Source organism: Lithobates pipiens, unplaced genomic scaffold, assembly GCF_037356315.1.
Source record: "Lithobates pipiens isolate NorthernLeopardFrog02 unplaced genomic scaffold, aLitPip1_a1.2 Scaffold_3, whole genome shotgun sequence".
Classification (NCBI taxonomy): domain Eukaryota; kingdom Metazoa; phylum Chordata; class Amphibia; order Anura; family Ranidae; genus Lithobates; species Lithobates pipiens.
In genome coordinates this window covers 269,301,356-269,328,589 of record NW_027507790.1, presented here as the reverse complement: position 1 = coordinate 269,328,589, position 27,234 = coordinate 269,301,356, and the positions used below count along the sequence as shown (strand labels likewise).

Genomic DNA, 27,234 nt, shown 5'->3' with positions numbered 1-27,234 from the left:
GCATTTATGCAGACTTAGCCAGGTTTCTGTTGTGTCCAATGCGATATTTTCATTCTTTTTTTTTTCCTTGCAATTTATCTGCAACCTCCTGTATGTTCTTCCAGCTTTTTCTCTTTACGGATGGAGAAGTTGAGAAGCATGTTGAAAAGGAAGTGATCGTAGAAGTTAGAAAAAATGCTCAGAAACACCGGTAATAATAATCTCCACCGCCTTCCTCTTCCAGGTTAAAGGAAATGTAAACCCCTAACTGGGTGACATATGAATTGCTAACTGCATTAATAAAGTGGTTGTAAACCTCCGATATGAAATATGAACATAGACTCTATAGCAGGGGTCTCAAACTAGTGGCCCTCCAGCTGTTTTGCGAAACTACAAGTCCCATGGAACACTGCAAGGCTGACAGTTACAAGCATGACTCCCACAGGCAGAGGCATGATGGGACTTGTAGTTTTGCAACAGCTGGAGGGCCACCAGTTTAAGACCCCTGCTCTACAGTGTTTACTTGTCTCAATCCAGAGCACTAAGTGTCACTTCTGTCTGATGTCTCCTTCCTCTGCTATCTGTATGGGTCTGACAAGTTTTCTGGACACCAAGAGAAAAATGGTGACAGGGGAGGGACCTCCAGTAGATTGACAGCCTCAGCTAGGTTCCTAAGTGCTGTGTGGAAGGGGGAAGGGGGTGTCCCTTCCCTCCAATCAGCTCTCAGAGCTCTCTTCACTGATATAACTTCAGCTCCCTGCCCCCTGCTTTTCAGAGCTGAGAGATTCTATGTAAATTCTGCACTTTGAATGGATGTTGGGGAAAGACAGCTATAGATAAACAGGTACAATATATGCATGACCAGGGTAGTCTAAAGGCCCCCCACTATTACCTGATACCCATTCCACTCCAACCTCCACCCCCCATGTTTTACCCATAAGTAAGAGACCACACCTTGCTTTGGAGTAAAATGGCCATAACAGCCTTTATTACAATCCTCAAAAATACTCCAACCAAAATATATAAATATATATCTCCATAAATATATATATAGCCGAAACCATGTACAATATAAAATATACTTATAAACATAAACATATAACCAATAACACACATCTGGTAACGAATAGCTAACATGCCCGGTCTGGTGATCTCTGACGGTGACCCAATAACTTTACCAACTCAACAAGTCACTGCGGTACCCACTTCTCCAGGCCTCCAGCTGTGACCGCTCGGAGACAACCTCCGCAGTGACAACCATACCGGTATTCCCTCCAACGTTCAGGAATACACCGGAGGGACCCATCTTAGCAATGGGCCCCCCACCCCATATGAGATGACTTCTGATTTTTACCGCCAACCGTCAAAGACCACCAGACACACACCGCCACAGCCCAAAAGGGTGACACCCTTAGGCCGCGTACACACGGGCGGACTGTTGGCTCAACTTTGTCCGCTGAACAGTGTTTCAGCGGACAGTCCGCTCGTGTGTGGGGCTTCAGCGGACAGTTTGACGAACAAAGTTTTTCGGAAATTCCGAAAAACTGTCCGCTGAAACTTTGTTTGAGCGAACAGTCCGCCCGTGTGTAGGCCACTTTCGAAATGAGCAAACTGTTCCCGCTCGGAGGAAAGTCTGCTCATTACGAGCGCGTCTCCAGGTAGGCGGGGCCCGCGAAGGAGACGTCGCGGGCCCCGCCGCCTGGTATGGACTTAAAGGGGAACCCCAACGCCGAAAAAAAATCGGCGTGGGGGTCCCCCCAAAGTCCACAACAGACCCTTGTCCGAGCACGCTACCCGGCCGGCCAGGAAAGGGGGGCGAGCGAGCGCGCCCCCCTCCCGAGCCGTACCAGGCCGCGTGCCCTCAACATGGGGGGTGCCTTGGGGAAGGGGGGGCCGCGCGGCCCCCCCACCCCAAAGCACCTTGTCCCCATGTTGATGAGGACAAGGGCCTCTTCCCGACAACCCTGGCCGTTGGTTGTCGGGGTCTGCGGGCGGGGGGCTTATCGGAATCCGGGAGCCCCCTTTAATAAGGGGGCCCCCGGATACCGGCCCCCCACCCTATGTGAATGAGTATGGGGTACAATGTACCCCTACCCATTCACCTGTAAAATAAAAGTACCCAAAAAAAAAAACACAACACACGAGATAAAATATTTTATTGCACAGCTCCGGGGGTCTTCCGTCTTCGGGGGTCTTCTCGCCGGACTCCTCCGCTACCTTCATGTAGCTCTTTTGCTAGCGGAGGAGTCCGGCTTTCTTCCTCCCCGCCGCCGGCCTCTTCTCCCGACTTCGGGAGTCTTGTCCCCCTCTTCGGTTCTTCTGCCGGGCCACCGCGCCTTCTTATAGCTCTTTTGCAGGCGGTGGCCCGGTCTTCTGTCGCCACTGTCGCCGCCGCCTTCCGTTCTTGTTCTTCTTCTTGTTCTTCTCTAGGAGATGTTGACACGTCGCTCTCTCCGGCCGGAATGCCAGAGCCGCGCTGAGCGGCCACTTATATAGTGACAATGGGGCGGTGTCACATGGTATATGTCACATGGGTTGGTCACATGGGTTGATGTCACATGGGGACTATGACATCGTAAGGGGGCGGGGTCACCATGTGACCAACCCATGTGACATATACCATGTGACACCGCCCCATTGTCACTATATAAGTGGCCGCACAGCGCGGCTCTGGCATTCCGGCCGGAGAGAGCGACGTGTCAACATCTCCTGGAGAAGAACAAGAAGAACAAGAAGAAGAACAAGAACTGAAGGCGGCGGCGACAGCGGCGACAGAAGACCGGGCCACCGCCTGCAAAAGAGCTATAAGAAGGCGCGGTGACCCGGCAGAAGAACCGAAGGCGGCGACAGAAGAACGGAAGGCGGCGACAGAAGACCGGGCCACCGCCTGCAAAAGAGCTATAAGAAGGCGCGGTGGCCCGGCAGAAGAACCGAAGAGGGGGACAAGACCCCCGAAGACGGAAGACCCCCGGAGCTGTGCAATAAAATATTTTATCTCGTGTGTTGTTTTTTTTTTGGGTACTTTTATTTTATAGGTGAATGGGTAGGGGTACATTGTACCCCATACTCATTCACATAGGGTGGGGGGCCGGTACATGGGGGGCCCCCTTATTAAAGGGGGCTCCCGGATTCCGATAAGCCCCCCGCCCGCAGACCCCGACAACCAACGGCCAGGGTTGTCGGGAAGAGGCCCTTGTCCTCATCAACATGGGGACAAGGTGCTTTGGGGTGGGGGGGCCGCACCCCCCATGTTGAGGGCACGCGGCCTGGTACGGCTCGGGAGGGGGGCGCGCTCGCTCGCCCCCCTTTCCTGGCCGGCCGGGTAGCGTGCTCGGACAAGGGTCTGTTGTGGACTTTGGGGGGACCCCCACGCCGATTTTTTTCGGCGTTGGGGTTCCCCTTTAAGTCCATTCCAGGCGGCGGAGCCCGCGACGTCTCCGTCGCGGGCCCCGCCTACCTTGACACGCGCTCGAAATGAGCGGACTGTTGCCTCGTGTGTGGGCGAGTCCGCTCATTTCAAAAGTTGCGCGGACTTAGTACGACGAACAAAGTTTGCCGTATTTGTTCGCTCAAAAAGTGCCGTGTGTGGGCGTGTTCGTTCATTCAAAAGTTTGAGCGGACTGTTTGACGAACTTAGTTTTGGCAAACAGTCCCCGCGTGTGTACGCCGCCTTACCCTTGCGGGCCACCCCACACCCGCAAAGCCCTTCGGATACCCTCCTGCAAACCCAAGGACCATAAATCAATCCCCACATCGGACAAATGCACCCCATCCTACCTAAGGTACATGCCCACATTGCATTCTAGTTCCCGGTGGCGAACCACAATCCCGCCCTGAGTGGCCACGAATCGCCCAATAACCTTGTTAACCCTAATACGGGTCTTCTGAATGCTCGCCACCGAACGGGCCCAACGCCAGGTCGTCCGCGCCACGATGTCCGCGCCACGATGTCCGACCACACCAGTACCGTACCTGGAAAACGGAAACGCAGCCGCAGGAAGTCAGACTTGATGTCCCGGAGTAAGTCCCGGACCTTCCTGACCCCCAGGTCATTCCCCCCCGCGTGAATCACCAGCACCGCCGGGGGACCCCCCCCCCCCCCCCGAGACACATGTCTCTCAACCTCCTCTACCAAACTACCCCAGCGCATCCCAGGGACACCCAACCACCGTAAACACGCCTCCCCTCTAGAAATCCCAAGTCGCCTGCCCTCCGGACGCTGATCTCCTCTCCGGGCCCCCCAACACACGTATGAGAGGCCCACGATCCAGACGAGGCGAGCCGGACCTCCATCTGAAAGAAAAACCAACAGCGTAAAAAGCACCCCAACCCCAGGCACAGTGCCACCCCAGCAAAATTAACACAACCTCAACCTCCCCAAACAACCCACAGAGAAAAAGCCCCAAGGGAGGGAACGAAGGCAGCAAGCAGAACAAAAACCCCACATATGAACAGACGTGTATGAAATCAGAACAATGCATGTAACCCCCAGCACAGGTAGCGCAATAAAATTACCCTTTTTTTTTTTTTTTTTTTTTTGTAATTGAAAGAGGCCATAGGGCTACCATTAAAGCAATACCAAGTGCGGCCTGACGTAAGAAGGGAAACGCCGCGACTCCCACCTCCCAATCCTGCGAACCGCCGCCTCATCCAGACCGCACCGGGCCGCCTCCGTGGCCGCCCCGATCCGGAACGAATGGGACGCAAATTCTCTCCCATCCAAACCCACCGCCCGCAAACACTTACGAAAAACCAAAACAAACTGGTATCTCGACAAGAAGGACCCCTCTGCGTGACACAGGAACGGACCCTCCCCCCCACATCGGACAGCGCGAAAGTCCCGTACCGCCAACACCGGGCACACCCCGGATCCCGGCAAAGAAAATAGCGACATCAGAACCCCCTTGCCCAGCTGATCTGTTTTGGACCTACGCAGCCAGAGGCCAACCCTGTCCGCCCCCAAGCAAACCTCCCCATCCAACAACCCCCCGGCCACGCACTTGGACGGGCTAACCAACTCCCCAACGCGAAAAGCCCCATAGAACGCCAAGGAAAAGGCCGCCCAAAACAAACGCACCTCATAATCCGAAGAACACACCACCCCCAACTGAGCACAAATCGCCTGCAAGGTAGCAAACGTCACCGGTCTCCTCGTATCCTTAGCTCTGCAGTGCCTGCGATAACCCTTCAATGCCTGACGTACCCAAAAATCCTTAGTCCAGTCTTCTACCCGCAACAGCTTAAAAAAACGCCAAACCCGCCAACTTCCGACCGATCACAGACACCGACGCCCCACACTCCATATTCCGAGCCACAAAATAGATCACCAACAACCGCCAATCGGAGCCCCGATCGACCACCCCCGCCTCCCGAACCAGCCCCGACCATTCTGACCAAACCTTGGAATAGGCCAACCAGGTGGGCCCACTCACCGACTGCCGAATCCATCTGGCAGCGACTCCAAGGGCAGCTTCCAGATCCACTCCGGGCAAGGCGCCCCGTCCGCCTCCGCGCCCGGCGCCAGCTCCCGGAACCGGTCCCACTGAAAACGAGACAGGGAGTCAGCCAACTCGTTTTCCATGCCCGGAATGTGGACAGCGTAAACAAAGACATTAAGCTGTAAACAATGTAGGACCAACTGCCGCATCAATCGAATAACAGGAGGGGAAGAAGCCGACACCCGGTTCACCACCTGCACCACCCCCATGTTGTCGCAATTAATGCGCAACTTCAGATTCCGACACTCCTCCCCCCACAGTTCCATAGCCAACACGATCGGAAAGAGTTCCAACAGGACCAGGTTGCCCAGGAACCCCGCCGCCCGCCAAGACTCCGGCCAAGGCTCCGCACTCCACCTGCCCTTGAAAAACGCCCGTAACCCGAGGAACCCGCAGCGTCCGTAACCAAATCCAAATCAAAATTACTGACAGGGCCCGCCATCCACATGGCCCTGCCATTGTAAGAAGCCAAAAACTCGTGCCAGACCTGTAAATCCGCACGGTGCTCACTCCCCAGCCGCACGAAGTGAGTGGGAACGCTGACACCCGCCGTCGCCAGCCGCCGGCAAAAAATCCGCCCCATGGGAATAATCCTGCAGGCGAAATTCAGTTTACCCAAAAGCGACTGCAAGGTCCGCAACTGGACCTTACACCGACCCTGAATCTCCCGAATCTCCCGCTGCAAATCCAACAGCTTGGCCTCTGGCAGCCGGCACTCCATCGCCCGGGAATCAATCACGATCCCCAGGAAACTCAGCTCAGACGTTGGACCCTCCGTCTTATCAGCCGCCAGGGGAACCCCAAACCTGCCCGCGATGTGCTGCAACGTGGACAACAAAATCGCACACACAGCGGAGGCAGGGGGGCCCACGCAGAGAAAATCATCCAAATAATGAATGACCGACTCCAGACCCGCCACATCCCGCACCACCCATTCCAAAAAGGAGCTAAACGTCTCGAAGTACGCACAGGAGATTGAACAACCCATTGGCAGGCACAGGTCGACAAAATACTCGTCGCGCCAGCAGCACCCCAACAGCCGAAAGCTATCAGGATGTACCGGAAGGAGCCGAAAAGCCGACTCCACATCGGCTTTGGCCATCAGTGCCCCACGCCCATAACGCCGCACCCACCGTACAGCGGCGTCAAACGACGTGTAAGAAACTGTGCACACCTCAGGGTCGATGAAATCATTCACCGAGCCCCCCTTCGGAAAGGGCAGGTGATGAATGAGCCGAAACTTCCCCGACTCCTTCTTGGGGACCACCCCCAACGGGGAAACCACCAAGTCAGGCCATGGCTTGACCGCAAACGGCCCCCCCATGCGCCCCAGCGCAACCTCCTTCCGCAGCTTCTCGTCCACCACCCCTGGACGCTCCAACGCCGACAAGGCTCTCCGTTGTCACCCGTTCTCTTCAACATTTACATTCGCCCACTCCTTCAAATCATCAGATGCTCAGATCTCTGCTTCCACTCTTACGCTGACGACACGCAACTTTATTTCCGGATCAATGGAAAAAAAGATCACCAACAACAACTTGAAAACTGCCTCAAATCAATAGAGGACTGGATGACCACCAACTCCCTCCAGCTGAACCAATCAAAGACAGAGCTTCTTATCTTACACCCAAATCATAAGCCCGCAACCAAAACCTCCTGGTCTCCACCAACCGTCTTTGGGCAGACTATCTCCCCAAAGACCAAAGCCAAGAGTCTTGGGGTTATTTTAGACGCACAAATGTCAATGGATGCGCAAATAGGAGCAGTAGTCAGTCGATCTCACCATCTGCTGCGCATGCTTCGCAGACTCATCCCTTTTATCCCAAAGAATGACAAAGCAGTGGTAGTTGGAACAATCATTAATTCACGACTGGACTACGCAAACTCGCTTTACATAGGATTACCACAATATCAACTTGCGCGATTACAACTGATCCAAAACACGGCGGCAAGGCTGATAACAGGAAAAAAACCCTGGGAATCCATTTCTCCTTCACTGAGGAGCTTACATTGGCTAACCGTGAAAAATCGTATCACGTTCAAGACCCTTTGCCTCACCCACAAATGCGTGCATAGAGAAGCTCCGCAATACCTAATGGAGAAAATAAATCATTACACACCAAACCGCAGTCTTCGATCAGCCAACAAAAACCTCCTCCTCGTGCCCAAAGCCCGGTATAAATCCAAGGGGGATCGGAGATTCGCTGTCCAAGGGCCTCGGCTATGGAATGCTCTACCAATCAACATCCGCCTGGAAGAAAATCACCTGGCTTTTAGGAAAAAACTCAAGACCTTCCTCTTTTAGCAGATGATCAAAGCTCGCCACAGCGCCTAGAGGCGATTCAGTTCGCATTGTGCGCTATATAAGTATTTCATTCATTCATTCATTCAACGCCGACTTCAAATTCTTAGCGACCCGCGGCACCCCAGGCAACGAGCACGGAATCGGAAAGCCATCCCGAAACCCCGCCTCCAACAACCGAGCCGCCGCCCTATCCGGATACCTACTTAGAAAAGGGAGCATCCTTGCCAGTATCACCGGCGTCCTCCCTCTTCTGAGCGCCATCCCTGGCCCGCTTCCCCTTACGGAAACAGCGGGACAACGTGTGGGCCCCGCCGCAACCGGAACACTCGTGCTTAAACTTGCACGTGCCCCCGAACTTGCAGGCACCCTCGTTGTATTGCCAGCAAACCCCCCACTTCTTTCCGGCCGACAGTCCCGAGGTAGGCGCACTCCCGCCCCCCCCCTGAAAAAACTGAGGCGCAGCCCTCGCCGAAGACATCAGCCTCATCCAGAGGCTGATGTCCTTATGGTCCCAGCGCAGTTCCGGCCGCACCGCCTTACGCTGCCGAAATTGCTCGTCGTTCCGGAGCCACGCTACCCCCCCATACGCCCGATGGGCCTCGCCGATCGCATCCATGTAACAGAAAAGCGCCGAGCAATGCTCGGGGCTTTTCTCGCCGATGACACTCGCCAAGATGGCAAACGCCTGGAGCCAGTTGGAGAACGTGCGCGGAATCAACCGATACCGCCGCTTCTCCTCGTCCTCCTTCTTGGAATCATCGGGCTTGACCCTATCCAAGTTAAACTTCTCCAATGGGAGAAGCGAGAAAATCTCCACAAACTCCCCCTTCCAGATCTTATCCCGAACCTCCTGTTTCAAGTGGGCCCCCAACGGGCCTTTGAAACACACGTAAACCTCGCACCGCGCCGCGTCGGCCAACCGCACGATGTCCTCCCGCACAACCGCATCTTTCTTCCCTCCGTCCGCTACCGCAGCCGCCACCACCGCCGGCGCGGGCACCACAGGAGCCGCCGGGGGAGCTGCCCCGGCGGCCCCCAGGGCCTCCCCCGGCTCCCCCGCCGGGGGAGCCACCCACGGGGCCACAGGCAGCGCGGCCTGTCCCCGGTCGAAGCGGCCAACCAACGCCCGCAAACCATCCATTAGTACCCTCAAAACCCTGGCAGAGTCCTCCCCCCCGGCACCCCCCCGTCCGAGACGCCCGCCCCCCCCGGTTCCCCCCCCACCGGCGGCACTGGCCGCCCCGTGCCGGCCTGCACCACCCCCAACAAACCCTGCAATGCATGCGACAAGGACAACGCATCAGGGGACTCACCTGGCGGCCCAGGGGCATTCCTCACGGCCGGACCGACGACAGCACCGCTAGGACCCGGCAGGTCGTCATCGTCCGAGACCTCCCCTTCCGAACGATCATCCGGTCCCCAAGTAGGCGGGGGTGTAAGCCCCCCGGAGGCCGACGTCGCAGCCCGCAGGGGAGCAGCCACGCTCACGGCCGATCCATCCACGGCAGCCTGGCGATGAGGACCAGCCCTAACAGCCCCCGGAGCAGCAGACCCCCGGGCGCTCCTAGATCCATGTTGGGCAGAGCAGCCTGCAGGCGATCCTCGTACCTGCCCGGGCCTGGCGACATCCCCCCTGTCCTGAGCACCTGGATCCCCAGCAAAGCCATCCCGAGCCGCCCTCCCCCCCACAGCAGAGCGTCCAGGAGCAAGCTCACCTCCTCCCCCCCCCCGCAGGCAAGATGGCCGCCCATCGTCCACGAGGCCCGCCCGCCCCTCCCCCCCCCGGGGCCGCGGCGTGAAGACCGCTCAGCACCCCGCCAAAGTCCCCTGAGACCTCTTGGCTGGTGGAAGGGAACGATCCTCCCCGGGGCTGCGCACCATACGAGGCGGCCGAGGGTCAGGCCCAGGAGAAAAACACGCCGGAGGCCTTGACCTCCACGCGCGCGGCAGCACCTCATCCGCCGAACGTCCGCTCCCGCCAGTCCTCCAAGCCGAGCCAGCAGCCAGTCCGGTCCATGCTCCTCCGCCTGACACCGCAGCTCCGCCAACAGCCGGTCCACTTCAGCCATCTTCAGAGGAGCAGCGAAACAACTGCCTCCTCTCTGTGTCTCCTCCGTCGGACTGATTTCAGCTCCGCCCACTCCACCCTTTATATGGCTCCGCCCCTCCATACCATAGCCTCTCCCAGCTCCACCTATCGGCCTCCGCCTCAACTCATACTTAACCCCATGCTGCCCTTATCCATCCCTGTCATGCCCGGCCCTCCATTAAATTTCCTTGCAGTCCATGCACTCCGGGCCTCACTGGAGGATTTGTTTCATCTCTGTGTATAACCTGAGGCCAGTCACTTCACTGGGTATATGTAAAGGTTTACAACCACTTTAACATTTACCATGTAGAGATTCAGGATAGAGAGTCACCAGCGCTCCACAATGTATTATAAACACATAGGGGTCTATTTATAAAGAATTCACATAGATATTCACCCAGAGAAAGTGTGTGAATGCCAGGGCTGTCTTTAATATAGATTGGACCCTGGGCAAAAATGTTCTTGCCCCCCCCCCTCCCCCTATGCAATTTTGCTCTCCATCCGCTCTGAGACATACAATAAATAGCAGCTAGACTTAAAATCAGTTTACTGTATCAGATCAGGCAACAATTGCAATTGGTTGCCAGTGGTTACAGCACACATTACGGCTCACTGATTAGTTGCTAGAGGTTACAGCAAATGATTTCTGCTTGTTAATTGGTTGCTAGAGATTACTGTACAGTAATACTGCTCACTGATTGGGTTCTAGAGGTTACAGTACATCTCCTCACTGCAAGGGAGCATGATACACATATGAATGCCACCTTTATTTATATATCAATGCTGCCAGACGCATCTATTTACTTAGTAATGCTGCCAATATTTACATATGAATGCCGGTTATTTACATGTAAACACAGGGTCTGCAGGTGAGTCATCTGTACACAACAATAAGGCAGAACTGGGCAGCATTAGTACCATCACTTCACACTGAGATATCAGGACAAAGAACAGGACTAAAACTTCAAGGGACAAGGGGATTTACACTGGGATAGTTGGCAAGTATGAGGCAGCTGTTTTGGGCCCCCCAACAATGACAGGGCCCAGGGCAGCTGCCCCTTTTGCCCTTAAAGACGGCCCTGGGGAATGTACTTGGGCATCCCTGGGTGCATACTGCCCTAAACATTAGTAATGCTCAGGGAGCCATCCAATCGCAGCAGCTATCAGCCTCTCCTAGAACCTCACAGGCTGCTGTCAGCTGGGCTGGATGGCGGGCCTGCACCCGAATGATGGATCAGTGGCGGCTGGTGCTCAACATTTTTTGGGGGGAGCAAACAAACCGAAAAATTCTGCAAAAAAAACATAAATTTCAGCCTCACTGTGTCTATCAGTTGCAGCCACTGTGCCCATCAAATGCAGCCACTGTGCCCATCAAACGCAGCCACTGTGCCCCTCAAACGCAGCCACTGTGCCCCTCAAATGCAGCCACTGTGCCCCATCAACTGCTGCCACGGTGCTCCATCAACTGCAGCCACTGTGCCCATCACTATCCCCCCCCACCGTCTGGCCGGCACTTACCCTGTCTATGTGGCAGGTCAGGCATGCTGGTGACGGTGGCAAGCAGTGTATTCATACCCCTTGAAATTTTCCACATTTTGTCACATTACAACCAAAAACGTAAATGTATTTTTTGGGGATTTTATGTGATAGAGCAGTGATTCTCAACCAGGGTTCCTCCAGAAGTTGCTAGGGGTTCCTTCAGCATTGGGCCATTTCGGCCTCTCAGATAAGTTCCCACCGACACCATTGATCTTTTTAGCTCTCTGTAAGGAGGTAATTCTTCCCAATGACCACAAATGTAAGGACCATTCTTCCCACTGACCATCACACTAATGTATTATGAGTTGTAGATTTCTAATTTTAGGCAGGGGTTCCCCGAGACCGGAGAACTATTTCAAGGGTTCCTCTGTGTTGAAAAGGTTGAGAAAGGCTGTGATAGACCAACACAAAGTGTCACATAATTGTGAAGTGGAAGGAAAATGATAAATGGTTTTCAAAACTTTTTACAAATAAATATGTGAAAAATGTTATGTGCATTTGTATTCAGCCCCCTTTACTCTGATACCCCTAACTATAAAATCTAGTGGAACAATTCGGCCTTTAGAAGTCACCTAATTAGTAAATAGAGTCCACCTGTGTGTCATTTAATTCCAGTATAAATACAGCTGTTCTGTGAAGCCCCCAGAGGTTTGTCAGAGAACCTTAAGGCTGCTTTCACACTGGGGCGAGAGCAGCGTCGGCGGTAAAGCGCCGCTATTTTTAGCGGCGCTTTACCGTCGTTTTAGCGGCGGTGTGCGGGCGCTAGCGGGGTGGTTTTAACCCCCGCTAGCGGCCGAAAAGGGGTTAAACCCGCCCGCAAAGCGCCGCTGCAGCGGCGCTTTGCCGGCGGTATTGCCGCGGTGTCCCATTGATTTCAATGGGTAGCAGCGGTATAGGAGCGGTGAATACACCGCTCCTTCACCGCTGCAAAGATGCGGCTGGCAGGACTTTTTTCACCGTCCTGCCAGCGCATCGCTCCAGTGTGAAAGCCCTCCGGCTTTCACACTGGAGTTAAAGGGGCCGGTTTTTTTCAGGCGTTACACAGGCGCTATTTATAGCGCTGTAACGCCTGAATACCGCCCCAGTGTGAAAGCAGCCTTAGCCTCGTACACACTATCAGATTTTCGGACGACCGTTCATCAGTTTTTTTAGGCATGCTAGTCTCATGTCAAAAGTGAAGAGGTTACTTTAGAAGTGATGTAATGTGTTGATTAGTTTTGTATGTGTTCTTTTGTTTCTGAGCATGCCTAGTCTTTCTCTTATGATTTTTTGGAACGAAAACTGTACTAATTAAACGAAAATCAGACGTTGTGTTCACATCCGACAAAAATGTTATAGCCTGCACATACAGCTTTTGTCAAATGAAAAACCATAATCGGCTGTCGAAAGCGCCGTACTAACGATCCAAAAATTGGCAGACCGTTTGTCGGACTGCATTTTTCCTTACGGTTTTCGTATCGTGTGTTTGGGCCTCTAGTGAGCAAACAGCATCATGAAGGCCCAAGGAACACGCCAGACAGGTCAGGGATAAAGTTGTGGAGAAGTATAAAGCAGGATTAGGTTATAAAAAAATATCCCAAGCTTTGAACATCTCACAGATCAATGTTCATTCCATCATCGGAAAATGGAAAGAGTATGCCACTACTGCAAACCTACCAAGACATGGCCGTCCACCTAAACTGAACGGTCGGGCAAGGAGAGCATTCATCAGAGAAGAGCCAAGAGGCCCATGGTAACTCACAGCTCAGGTGGGTGAATCTGTCCACAGAACAACTATTAGTCGTGATCTCCACAAATCTGCCCTTTATGGAAGAGTGACAAGAAGAAAGATATTGCTGAAAGAAAGTCATAAGAAGTCCTGTTTTCAGTGTGCGAGAAGCCATGTAGAGGACACAGCAAACATGTGGACAGTGGCGGCCCGTACATTCCTCTATCCACGCCACCCCCCTATATTAATAATAGATAGCATAGCATGAATCTATCCACAGCCCCCGCGGCCACTCCCCTATTAATACGTCCGGCCCCTTTCAGGATGCTGGGTGCCGGAATTACAGAAGCGGGGGAGTTTTTGTTTTTTTAAGCACCTGATTAGAGCCATAGGCTCCAACGAGTTTCAAAATAGGGTGGTCTCATGGCGCTGAGCATTGCGCCATGAGCCCACACAGGTGTTATAACAGCGAATTAATATTCGCTGTTGTAACACTGATCCTCAATCCGGGAGGAAACGGAAGCCACCGTGATGACCATGGAGAGCAGGGGAAGGGAAAACCGCTGCCACCGAGCAAGCGAAGCCTTGGAGGAGCGTTGCCCACCATAGATGGGGTAAGTGCTCCAGACCCAACTGGGGGAGGGGGTGTTACTGTTTGCTGCCCCCCCCAAAAAACAATTACCACCTGCCGCCACTGCATGTGAAAGAAGTTGCTCTAGTTAGATGAGACCAAAATTTAACTATTTGGCCTAAAAGCAAAACGCTATGTGTGGGGGAAAACTAACACTGCACATCACCCTGAACACACCATCCCCACCGTGAAACATGGTGGTGGCAGGATCATTTTGTGAGGATTTATTTCTTCAGCAGGGAAGCTGGTCAGAGTTGATGGGCAGATGGATGGAGCCAAATTGTCAGGGCTGGGCTGTCGGCTAATTGCTAGCTCCTATCTCTCCGCAGTTACTCAGCTGTTGATGATATCCTGCTTGTCAGTCTTGCCTACTTAAGCCGCCCAGTCCAGAGGTTCTCTGCCTTCACCTTGGTCAACATCACAGAAACTACCTCCAGCGATCCTGTTCAAGACTTGCTTTGCTGACATCCCTTCTGGCTCCAGATCCTGCTTGCTGTTCCACTACATTGATCCCTGACTTCTGGCTTGACTGACTATCCGTTCTGGTTACTGAACTTTGGCTATGTTTTGACTAAGTTTATTCTTTTTACTTTTATTATTAAACAAGTGTGATTTAACTGTACTTCTGTATCGGCTTGATTTCATGGTTTCTGACACAAATACAGGGAAATCTTAGAAGAAAACCTGTTAGAGTCTGCAAAAGACTTGAGACTGGGGCGGAGGTTTGAGCAATTTTGCAAAGAAGAATGGGCAAAAATGTCACTCTCTAGATGTGCAAAGCTGGTAGAGACATCCCGAAAAAAGACTTTGAGCTGTAATTGCAGCGAAAGCTGGTTCTACAAAGTATTGACTCCGGGGGGCACCATACAAATGTACCCCACACTTTTCACATATTTATTTGTAAAACATTTTGAAAACAATTTTATCATTTTCCTTCCACTTCACAATTATGTGCCACTTTGTGTTGGTCCATCACATAAAATCCCAATAAAATACGAATACGTTTGTGGAAAATTTCAAGGGGTGTGAATACTTTTTCAAGGCCTGTAGCTAGTCTGTCACTGGGTGTTTCTGTGGCAGAATGGTGTATGGTTACCGTAGACAGTGTCATCAAGTGCTAGGCCCCTGCTGCAGTGATGTCATGGGTGAGTCCGGGCCCAGATATAAGCCAGGTTGGGAGGAGCCCTAGGCAGTTGGGGCATGGGAGCCAAACACACCCACACCAGCACAGATGTAACCAGCATGTGGGGGGTATATATAGGGCAGGAGGATGGGGAAGAGTGGACGTGCACCTAGGGAGCCAGCTGTAGGCATTTTGTCCCTTTATGGAGGTGGGGAGCTAGGGCGGATTGCAAAAGGCCTTTTAGCCAGGCCAAGAGTTCCCTGAGTAAGGCTTTTGCCCCGGAGGGTCCCAGGAAAGGTATACCTATGAAGGAGGTGCCTACAGAGAGCCAAGTCCTGTAAGTACTAATGACCCCGGGTGGAAGGAGAGACTGTTCAAGGGAGATGGATGCTTAAAGTGTGACCGCTGCAGACCATCCACTAAATGTGATTGACTATATCTTGTCAAGTGACAACGTAATATATGGCGATGTGATGTAACTTTTATGCCTTTCTCTGAATTCCATGAGTAAATTTCAGCAAATCTGTTCATGTGTGTGGAAATTCCTTCCTTGGGATATACAGGTCAATGGCTGGGAATGTCACGTGAAGGCCTCTGGCATGGAATGGGGTACAATATGTCTGAGGGTTTGGCCCCAGCAGGAGAGATAGTGTACTTGCAAAGGGGCAGAGACTCTTGCCACTAATTCTAGCCAAACGCAGAGAATAGGGGCAACGGCCAAAGGGGAAAATATCCAGTCCACCCATGATTTTCCTGCAGGAGGTGATACCTCCTAGAATGTCAAGAATGCCGCATTTATTTAATTACTTAATAACTAATGCTCCAGCAGCAGAAAACATTTAGTTCCTACTTGTAGGTGCAGAAGAAAACAGCTGCTCACGCGCTTTGTTCCTTCTTTTGCAGGTGCTTCGCTTTTGGAATTGGTTGTGGAGCTTCCACATCCCTTGTTAAAGGCATGGCAGAGGCAGGGAATGGAGCCTTTGAGTTTATTTCCGACAAACAACGCATGCAGCCCAACGTAAGCATAAATATGAGATAGATGGATACATAAATGTAGTGTACCCAGGTGGTGTAACTAGAACCTTCAGGGCCCCGGTGCAAGAAACCATCAAGGACACCCAGCTGGGACCCTTTACTCCAAGCCCCGGTGCAAGAAACCATGAAGGACCCCAGGCTGGGGCCCTTCTCTCCAAGCCGGTGGCAATCCTTGTGACCCTGGTAGTTCCACCACTGGTGTCAGTGTTTTTTTATTTTTGTTATTTTATTTTAGTTATTTTATACTCTTTTTTTTTTATTATTTATTTTATTTTTTTTAACAACATTTTTATTAGATCATTTTTTTACTATTTTTTTTTTAGGAGGCCTATTGTTGGGTTTTTGGTAAAATATCAGGGGTCTAAACAGACCTCTGACGATCCACCTTTGAAACGGGGAAAGGAGATTCGGGACACCACTTAATCCCATCTCTGCAGCCTCAGCTGTGCAGAATGAATGGACAGGAATAGCTCTGTACAGAGGCTTTCCATTCATTCACAAGCTGAAGCAAAGTAAACAGTTTACTATGTTTCAGTTATGAATAGACAGAGTCGGGAATCAGTACCCATCACTGACTCTATTCATTCAGACAAGGAAGGGTATCATTTACCAGCCCCTTCCCTGCTTTCCATCCACATCCCCCACATCAGCAGCCTGCAGGAGAAGGAAGGAGAGAACCCGGCAGAGCTGCATGGAATGAGGAGTATCCAGGAGAGAGCACACAGGGGGCAGCATAAAGAAGCTGGATAGGAGGAGTGGCAGGGGTGGTTGCTTATAGAGGAACTGATCTCTTCATTCTCCTGCAGCTGCTGAATGCCTGTGGGAGGAAGAGGAAGAGAAATGGGCATTTAGCAGCTGCAGGAGGAAAATTAAGAGATTGGTTCCTCTATATGCAGCCACCCCCACTGCTCCTCCTATCCAGGTGTACAGGGGGGTTACGCACAGGCCCCCTGGAACATGGGGCCAGGTTGCAATTGCAACCCCTGGGACCCCTGTGGGTGCAACCCTGGTGTACGCTATGATAAGAGCAGATCAAAAGTGTCTGATCTACAAGTGTATGTCCAGCTTTGGAGTTTCTCCGCTCTAAAAAGCCAATAAGGATATCCATGTTGATTGAATTCAATACAATCCTCAGGTGGATAAATACGGGACGGTATGGAAGCTAGAAAAATAGGCTTGGATAGAGCAAATAATGTTCAAGCTCTTTATTTAGGCCTCATTCACACAGGCATACATCCAATGAAAAAATATTCATTTTTTTATTCTTTTTTTTAGATATGCTTCAAGGTGCCATTAGCAGGATTAATGTACTACTGCTTGTTGTTTTCTAACTTCTCTAGGTGCTTCAGACTCTCAAGCTATCCTTACAGCCCATAGCAAGGAATGTTTCTCTGGGCTGGACTCTTCCTCCTGGTATAGAACCTACCGTCCTCTCCAGCCTTCCCACTGGCTTCCTCCATGGTCAGTGGTCCATTGTCTACATTCATCTGAATGGAGCCCAGGGAAGATTGGGTTCTGGGTTTTTCCATTTTTTGCATGTCTTTATCTGTGTTAGCTGTTTATCCTTCCCACTGAGTGTTACCTCTCTTGTGTCAATCCTCCGTTGCTGAAGGACAAGGTCTATGGTGATGGTGGCCTGCAGCTGTAGACCAATACCTATACAATAATGAATGTGTTACCCCAAACCTAAATTCGACATAGAACTGGGCCAATTCCTGGTGATCAGATATTAGCTGAAGATCACCTGTTCACTCCTCCAGGAACTGGTAAAGAGGTCCTTTGGATTGGACAATATAACAGAGGGTATGGAAGGTCCCATTCCCACCTTAGCTCATTATTTGATCTCCTATTGACATGAATAGAGCCTCATTATAATGGCACACACTTATGGGTGCTCTGCTTCATTACCATGATGACTTGGATCATAGTCAGTTGTGGTATAGAGCGTATGGGGTAACCCCTGCCTGTAGGGTGAGATAAGTGCATACGGGTCAGGGTGCTGCCCTATTGTACCCAATGCATTTCGAATCTAAGTGGAGCTCCCACTTCTCTCCTCTCTAGAAAGAGAACCCTTCTTGATCCTAGGAATTATGACGATTACCAAATTTAAGGGCTTGTTTACACCCACAGCAAGGACTGTCCTTCCGCTGGAAAGTGATCTGTGCTTGGATCGATTTTTGATGGAAAAGGGAAAAGTTCTGGAAGTCACAGATCTCCGCAAAACTCAGTAAGAAGGTGTATGGCAGCCTCAACCTGGGCTCCAACCAGGGCATGCTCCCACTGCGTTTCACTCCACCCACGGAGCTTAGTCATGATCAATTTTCAGACGCATTTGACATGTGGTGAGGAGGCAGTATGTCATTCACTCTACTCCCTGTTTTAACCCTGTAAATGCCACACAACCACTGCGCCATGTGTATTGCTCGCCTTTGCAATGCTGCTCCATTCACTTGAATGGGTCACATTCAGCAGTACTGGCAGATCAATGCAGCAAATAGAATAATTTTTGCCACACCAGCAAAGCATCATGGCTGCGGTATGCGTACACCCCCAGCCATGTCCTTAAGGGGGAGGCACTTGGGGGCTCAAACAAGTGTTTTTTTACTGGGGCCTAAACTGCAAGTGTAAATGAGCCCTAAGGCTTCGTTCGCATGTGTGGTTGGGGGGCCACCACCAAATGTGACTAATGCAGGTCTATGGGGCCGCTCTGCAACTGCCTCGCAACAGTGTGCAAGGACTTAAAGGGTTAAATCAGGTGGTGGGGAGGCAACACATCGCCTCCTCATTACCTGTCCAATGCATCTGAAATGCAATCTGCACGTGGATCGTTTTTCAGGGGTTGGGCAGTCCTTGAACAAGCCATTAGGGCTGCAGGTTGGCTGCAGGAGCTACAATGATTTCTAGATCCAGCACTTTTAGGGCTCGTTTAGATTTATTGTTATGGGGTGATAAAAACACATGGTTGAGTCGCGATCAAAGGCAGATTGCATTTCAGATGCACGGCAATCTTGCTGCATTTCTAAACTTAGCTTTATGGTGCCTGGCTCTGACCCAGCCTAACAAGCTCCAACCTTTAACTATAGTATGATTTGTAGATGGACTGACCCTTTTCTGACCTTTCCAGGTCCTAACCCTGACCGCTGCACATCCTGATGGCTTTCACCAATAAAACCAAATATTATTTTATTTCTCACTACACTGAATGGTATCCTCCGTACATAAGTATGTGTTCTTTGGTTTAGGTCAGGGGTCTCAAAGTGGTGGCCCTCCAGCTGTTACAAAACTACAAGTCCCATCATGCCTCTCCCTGTGGGAGTCATGCTTGTAATTGTTAGCACTGCAATGCCTCATGGGACTTGTAGTTTTGCAACAGCTGGAGGGCCACCAGTTTGAGACCTCTGGTTTGGGTGGATTCAGTGCATTATGATTATTTCATTTTATTTTTTAGGTGGAGGATGAAGCTGAAGGTGAGGTCTGCCTGCAGTATGAGCTACAAGATGAAATTGTGAATAATAATATTCGTTTCCCGCTAAACGCGCAGAAAACTGAGAGGTGAATACATTGGGATTTGCCATATTTAACAGAAAAAAAAAAAACATACAGGGACCCCTAAGGACCACACAAATCACAATATTATTTTTGTTTGGCTACTCAAGACTAACTGTGATGTTTTAATTGTAGCACCCATTAGGCTACTGTTTAAATTTAGTTTTTGGCCTCCCTGTAATCAGGGAGAGCAGTAATTATTGGTAAGGTCTTCTCTGGGCTCTGCTGTGGGTGGAGAAGCACAGATCTCAGCCTGCATTTTAATGCCTCGCCAGCCAATCCCTTGTCAGGGATGTGAGTAACCAGCAGGGGGCTGAGAGGGGTATAAATAGGTTGGAACCCAGAGCAGAGGGCTCTTGTTCCTGGAGAATTAAGACCCAGCCAGAGGGCTGTGGCATCCCTGGGAGATCCACCTGCGGCTGCAAAAATCCTTTATGTCAGGGATATGCAATTAACGGACCTCCGGCTGTTGCAAAACTACAAGTCCCATCATGCCTCTGAATCTGGGTGCCATGCTTGTGGCTGTCAGAGTCTTGCTATGCCTCAGGGGACTTTTAGTTCTGCAACAGCTGGAGGTCCACTAATTGCATATCCCTGCTTTATGGAGTCCCAGCTAGTGTTATGCCCTGTACACGCAATAGGATTTTCCAACAACAAAATCCATGTTTTTTTTCCCCGACGGATGTTGGCTCGAACTTGTCTTGCATACACACGGTCACACAAATCTTGCTGGAAATTCCAAACGCCAAGAACGCGGTGACGTGCAACACGTACGATGAGCCGAGAAAAATTAAGTTCAATAGGCAGTGAGGCTCTTCTGCTTGATTCCGAGCATGTGTTACCGGCCCCAAAATGTGAATTAAGAGAGCCGATGATTGTAGACATGATGAGATAAGGTGATCAGCTTGGCGTGGACTGAAAAGAATCACACAAACAGCATGAGATATGACCACTGACTTTATGGCTGGAAGTAGTTTCATTTTTACATAACAATGCATCTTATACATTTTTATAGTCACATGTTTATAACCATTAACAATATATAATACAGATTTTAACTAAAGTATTTTAAAACGTAGTTACAACCATGAACATTACTATATTTTAATAAAATATATATTCCTGTTATTCAGTGTTATAGATAATTATCTTTATCTCTCTGGTACACTTTAAGTATGCAATAATCATACTGGCAATGCATTGCTTTAATACAGACATTATTTCGGTAGTACTCTTTTTTTAACCACTAGAGGGTGCACATTGCCTGTCTGTATGACACAATGCATAAGCTTTACATACAATAGTTTTTTTGACCCATTTTAATAACAGTTTTCAACATGTGCTTTATAAATCTATGCAATTTTCCATAAATCAGGTTTAAATATACCTATTTAGAATGGTTTAGTGCTTATAATAGACATTTGTTCTGACTAATGCAGTATTTTCATGTTTTATGCCCTTTTCACTTGTTTTTCACACATGCTGTTCTAAACTTCTAATTACAGCAAAACTATAGCATAAAATCTACTGAGACTTTTCCTGCATCTGCTCAACATGTTTAGGAATCTTTCTATCATAGGTTAATATAGATTAGGAACGATTTAGAGTACATACCTGCAAAGAATCACACAAACAGCATGAGATATGACCACTGACTTTATGGCTGGAAGTAGTTTCATTTCCAGTCACATGGTGTGTGGCCTTATATAGACTCTGCTTGTGTACCTTCTCTGCCATCTACTGGTTATTGATAGAATAGCAGGAAGATATTTCTTTGCTTAGAAATAAAATTAAAAAAAATGAATATGTACTTTGCTTTGGGGTGTCTGTTTTGTGACCATATAAACCTCAGTCCGTCACACATGTGCAGAATTTTGTGTGTCGGAATTGTGTACACACGATCGGAATTTACGGAAACTGATTTTGTTGTCAGATAATTTGAGAACCAGATCTCACATTTTGTGTGACGGAAATTCCGATGGAAAATGTCCGATGGAGCCTACACATGGTCGGAATTTCCAAAAACAAGCTCCTATAGAACATTTTCCGTCGTGAAGTCCTATCGTGTGTACGGGGCATTTGACTAACGGATCTCTGGCTTTTCTCTATTGTTGTATTTGCAGAAAGTTCTCCTAAGGATCCAGGACACAAGCAACCAGAGTAGAGAGACTGACTGATGCTGCAGGTGCACTCAGAATGTGGTGCAGCTGTGCATGGTAGCCAATAGGCTTCTACTGTAACGTCAGCTTGCTAAATTAAGCTTTGATAATAAAATCTGGAAGCTGATTTGCAGAACTGCACCTGATTTTGCACTCTCCAGTTTTAGTAAATCAACCCCACTGATTACCAACCTTTTTTTCTTTGGCTTTTTTTGGGAGATTTACTTTACTACCAGTACCCTCTGGACCATACTCCTGATGAGTAGTCCATGGTTAGTGTCGGCTTGTCTTTTTTTTTAGCTTATAAGATGGGGGACTTTATTTCACAAGCATAACCACTGGCATAACACATTTCTCCCAAGTTACATTATTCTAGTCTAGTATTTCTACCTAATTCCCAGTTGAATGGACCCATACTACATCAAGAAGTTGTTTTAAATCAATTCAAATTTTTATTGAGAGAACAATAGATAAGTAGTACAGTATACAAAATCTTCTACATATTAGGCATAAACTTTCAAACCTTTGGTATGTAGCAACAAATAATATCTACTCAGTACATCAGCATACTTCTTGGATCGAACGAAAATTGTCTTCACTTCAAAGGGGGCGTCTTCACCCTGAAGCATTAGTTCAGCATTAGTGTCCTCTACTACCAGTTTGAAGTTCATTGAAGTATCCCTAGGCCTATCCCAATTCATTCCCCAAAAATCAGCCATAGCGGCCCCGGTTCGGTGCTATACTGTATAATGATTGCACCTCGGGGTATTATTGGGTAAGCCAATGCCTGTGTTCCTTGTTGTGCCTTTCTAGCCAATCATCCACAGACTGGCAGATCTCTGGTTTACTCATATATTGTACAGGTATATCTTCTTTTGCCCACCTTACGCAGACTGGCAGGGCTCTGGTCGCCTCATGCATTAACTGCCCTCAATTTAAAGCCACCAACCACAGAGTTGCCCCTGTATGTTTTTACTCACTTTTTTATGCACCAGTAAAGAAGCAACAAGGATGCTTGGAGTTGCCGGCTCTATTGTTTGTATTTATACCAACAACAGAGTGACAGAGCTCTGGTCTTCTCATGAACTGTCTATCTTCTTTTTGGTCCATCACCCAGAGAGTGGCAGGGCTCCAGTCTCCTTATGCATTGTCTAACCTCCTTAAAGGCCACCAACGACAGACTGGCAGGGCTCTGGTCTCCTCATGAACTATCTAACCTCTTTCAGCCAGGCCCACCATTCATAGATTGTAAGAGCTCTGTTTGCCTCATGCACTGTCTATCCTCTTTCAGGCCCACCATTCATAGACTAGAAGAGCTCTGGTCTCCTCATGCACTGTCCAACCTTTCAGGCTTCCAATCCACAGACTGGCAGGGCTCTGGTCTCCTTATGCACTCTCTGTCTTCTCTCACCCACCAACCACAGACTAGCAGGGCTATGGTGTCCTCATGCACTTTCTATCGTCTGTCATCCACCAACCACTGACTAGCAGGGCTATGGTCTTCTCATGCACTTCCTATCTTCTATCACCCAGACTGACTAGGGGTTCTGGTCTCCTCATGCACTGTCTAACCTCTTTTAGGCCCACCATCCACAGACTGGCCGCCAAAGCTCTGATCTCTGAGCTGGAACATGGATCAGAGTCTGACTATGAGGAGGTAAAGAAGAAGATCTTGGAGACTAGTCTACAGTCTGGTGTTATTTCCACTCTCACAGCCTATGTAGCCATCAACAAGGACACCAAGACACAAGTGGAGGGTCCTCCAATGTATAGAGGTGACCTGACTCCAGGTATGTAGTTGCACAGTTTTCAATGCAGCGAACTGATCCTTACCACTGTTATACTGGAGAATGGAACTGCATTTAATATTTTGTAAAAGCTTTATAAAGCTGCACCTACTTCCCAGATTTTCCTCATACTGGAGGTTCTGGGTGTCCACCATGATGGCTCTATGGAGTAGTGGAGCTCCTCTGGGTGAACAATGATATCAAAACCACCCCAATCTCAGCTTTCTATAAATCAACATCGTCATATAGATTTACAATACTCAGAGCCCCATGTAATGCATTTCCACCGTTATTAAAGTTGAACTCTGGGGTAATAAGTAAAATGTACTTATCTTGGCATGACAAGGCTAGCTATATAGATATATATATATATATATATATATATATATAGCTAGCCTTGTATTTGTATATATGTATAGTAAAAAAGCTGCTAATACAACTCCGCCATTTAACAGATGATATTCCTGAAGAAAAATTAGTGACATCAACTTCCCTATTTATTAAATGTGGTGCCAGCCGGGCTCCAGGAGGAGGTATAATGGAGTAATGGAGGTGGACATGTCACCTCAATTCACCAAATGTCCTTAATATAAGATGCAACAATTCTTATCATGCAATGAAGATTGTAGAAAATTGGTTTTAATGTGGGCAGGATTGGAGGCATGACAGGTTCCTAGAGGTAATTTGACATGTAAATATCACGCTCATTCCTTCATCCCCGCAATACATCGACGGTGATGGCACCTAACTCTCGCAAAATGTAACCTCCTAGCACTGCTATGGTAATGTGTATAAAGTGGAAGCTTTAGGCATATATTACAACAAAAATGTTTAAAAAACAAGGGCAGGATGCACAATATTTTCTCTATCCTTGTCCATTGTGACATAACTGGTACACTTTGATGACGGTTAAACTTATTGTCATATAATTTTCACTCTTTGAGGTCTTTAGGGGGGGGGGGGGGTCAGGCGTCTGTATAATAATTCTTCATGATCTGTCCCTCTTCTCTCATCGTGTATCCTTTCTTTTCAGAAGATGTGATGTTGTCAGCCTATGCACATAAACACCACATTTACTGTGGACATTCTCTGCACCCCGTGTCACATTCCCATCACATGACTGGCAGAAATGGTAAGTGCCATTTTAACTTGAAGGAACTGTGTGAGTGTTTTTCGGGGCTCTGTGACTCATTTGTCTGCATTTATTTCAGTATTGCTAATGAACAATGCTTTACAATATAGACCCCAGTCTCTGGTGGGTACAATGCTATGCCCACCACAGTCTCTGGTGGGTAAAATACTATGCCCTACCCCTCCACCTCGGACCGCTGCTGGAGATGCCTGAAGGAGCGGGGCTCCCTGTTCCACATTTACTGGGCCTGTTCCTTGATCGGCCCGTACTGGCTAATGGTCCGCAGGCTGCTCCAGCGCTTGTTTGACGTCCCAGTACCCCACTCCCCTAAATTGTTTTTATTAGGCCTGTCCCAGCCCACACTGGCCAGGCCTAGTCGGAAGCTCCTCAGGCATGTCCTAACAGCGGCCCGTTGCTTGATAGCCTTAAACTGGAAATGCCCGGTGCCCCCGTCAAGGGAGGCTTTATACACCAGGATCAAAGATGTTGAGCTTATGGAGAAGATGACAGCCAGACTGAGGGATAAGCTGGAGGAGCATGACCTGGTCTGGGGGAGATGGCGGCTGCTGGAGGATTGATGGCGAACCGGTGTGGATGTGGTGATGTAGACCGCTGGCGCTCTAGCTCCTTTTCTTTTTCCGTTTCTTCTTTCTTGTCTCACTCTCTTCTTCTTTTCTTTTCCCTGGGCGGCTTCGTGGTTTATTGTGCGGCCGCTTGACTTTCTGTGTCTCTCGTCCCGCTCTGCACCCCCTGGTCGAACCGCCTGTTTTGCTATACCGCCCTATACCAAGTTACTATATGCTGTATCCCTGTAATGGGCCCTCCAGATTTTGGGAGCCTTGCTGTTTTTGCTGTATGCCTGCACTGATATCTCTGTTTTACGACCATGAAAAATAAAAATAAAAATTGTTATTTGAAAAAAAAAAAATACTATGCCCACCGCAGTCTCTGGTGGGTACAATGCTATGCCCACCGCAGTCTCTGGTGGGTAAAATACTATGCCCACCGAAGTCTCTGGTGGGTACAATGCTATGCCCACCGCAGTCTCTAGTGGGTACAATGCTATGCCCACCGCAGTCTCTGGTGGGTACAATACTATGCCCACCGAAGTCTCTTGTACTTTGTAAAGTGATAAGAATAGCGCTAATCCACACACCAAAAACGTTACAATCTGAAAAGGTGAATACTACAAATTCTAACGCACAGTATCTCACAAAAGTAAGTACACCCCTCACATTTTTATAAATATTTTATTCTATCTTTTCATGTGACAACATTGAAGAAATGACACTTGTCTACAATGTAAAGTAGTGAGTGTACATCTTGTATAACAGTGTAAATTTTGTTGTCCCCTCAAAATAACTCAACACACAGCCATTAATGTCTAAACCGCTGGCAACAAAAGTGAGTACACCCCTAAGTGAAAATGTCCAAATTGGGCCCAATTAGCCATTTTCCCTCCCTGGTGTCATGTGACTCGTTAGTGTTACAAGGTCTCAGGTGTGAATGGGGAGCAGGTGTGTTAAATTTGATGTTATCGCTCTCACGCTCTCATACTGGTCACTGGATGTTCAACATGGCACCTCATGGCAAATAACTCTCTGAGGATCTGAAAACAAATTCTTGGGAGAGCCCATATATTCAGGTGATCTACAGTATGTCCTGTGCCACCTGCATGGCTGTCTGGGTGGATGTGTGCTGTATTTCCCGGGCTGCTAGGCCGGAGATTGGGCCTATCCTGGGGGCATCTGGCTGCTAGGCTTTCTTAGGGCCTATCCAGAAGCAAGAGAGCAGCCCAGGGTTGGGATTGCGGCTTGCAGTCCAACCAGAAGCGACGGTTCTGCCGGTCGGAGAATCTGTCGTGGTCGAAGGCAGGGCTGTTTTTAAGGCAGGGCAAAAGGGGCAGCTGCCCTGGGCCCTGTCATTCTTGTGGGCCCCAAAGCAGCTGCCTCATACTTGCCAACTATCCTGGTTTAAATTCCTTCGTCCCTTGAGGTTTTAGTCCCATGTTGTGTCCTGATATCTCAGTGTGAAGTGCTGCTACTAACGCTGCCCAGCTCTGCCCTATTGTTGTGTACAGATGACTCGCCTGCAGACCCTGTGTTTACATGCAAATTACCGGCATTCATATGTAAATAGAGGCAGCCGGTGTTCTGGCAGATAGTGTCCTGCCATCATATAGTGTCCGCCCCGTACTGCGCATGCGCAGTACGGGGCAGAAGAAGCTTTGGAAAATCTCCAAAGATGAACGGCGCCTGTGCCGTAAGTGGAGGTGGTAGCCCCATCATCCAAGTGGACATAGGGTTGGTAAAATTAGAGGGCCCCTCGTGGGCGAGCTTTGCTCGCCACGCTTCGGGCTCGGCCTCGCTGCGCTCGGCTCTTTTATATTCCAACTCTATGTCCACTTGGATCGTGGGGATAGAACCTGGACTCACGGCGCAGGCGCCGTTCATCCTCGGCTATTTTCGGAATCTGTGCGTGCTGTGTACTGCGCATGCGCAGTACACAGCGGACGCTATCCGATGGGGGACCATATATGATAGGACACCGGCAGCATAGATATGTATATCATGGCCCCCTGAGGTCATATCCACAGTAATCTCTAGCAACCAATCAACAAGCAGAAATCATGTGCTGTAACCTCTAGCAACCAGTCAGTGAGCGGTAATGATACACTGTAACCTCTGGCAACCAATCGCAATA

General features: G+C 49.5%; 1 protein-coding gene across 1 annotated transcript in view; it reads left to right on the top strand.

Moving 5' to 3' along the window:
* Window positions 1–27,234, top strand: part of LOC143941266 (von Willebrand factor A domain-containing protein 5A-like) — an 86,303-nt gene that overhangs the window by 38,812 nt on the left and 20,257 nt on the right. Inside the window, exons 10-15 of the mRNA XM_077463302.1 lie at window positions 105–190; window positions 15,776–15,890; window positions 17,248–17,484; window positions 19,356–19,459; window positions 23,194–23,402; window positions 24,433–24,531. Coding sequence (XP_077319428.1) covers window positions 105–190; window positions 15,776–15,890; window positions 17,248–17,484; window positions 19,356–19,459; window positions 23,194–23,402; window positions 24,433–24,531 — 850 coding nt within the window. The remainder of the gene's footprint in view (window positions 1–104; window positions 191–15,775; window positions 15,891–17,247; window positions 17,485–19,355; window positions 19,460–23,193; window positions 23,403–24,432; window positions 24,532–27,234) is intronic.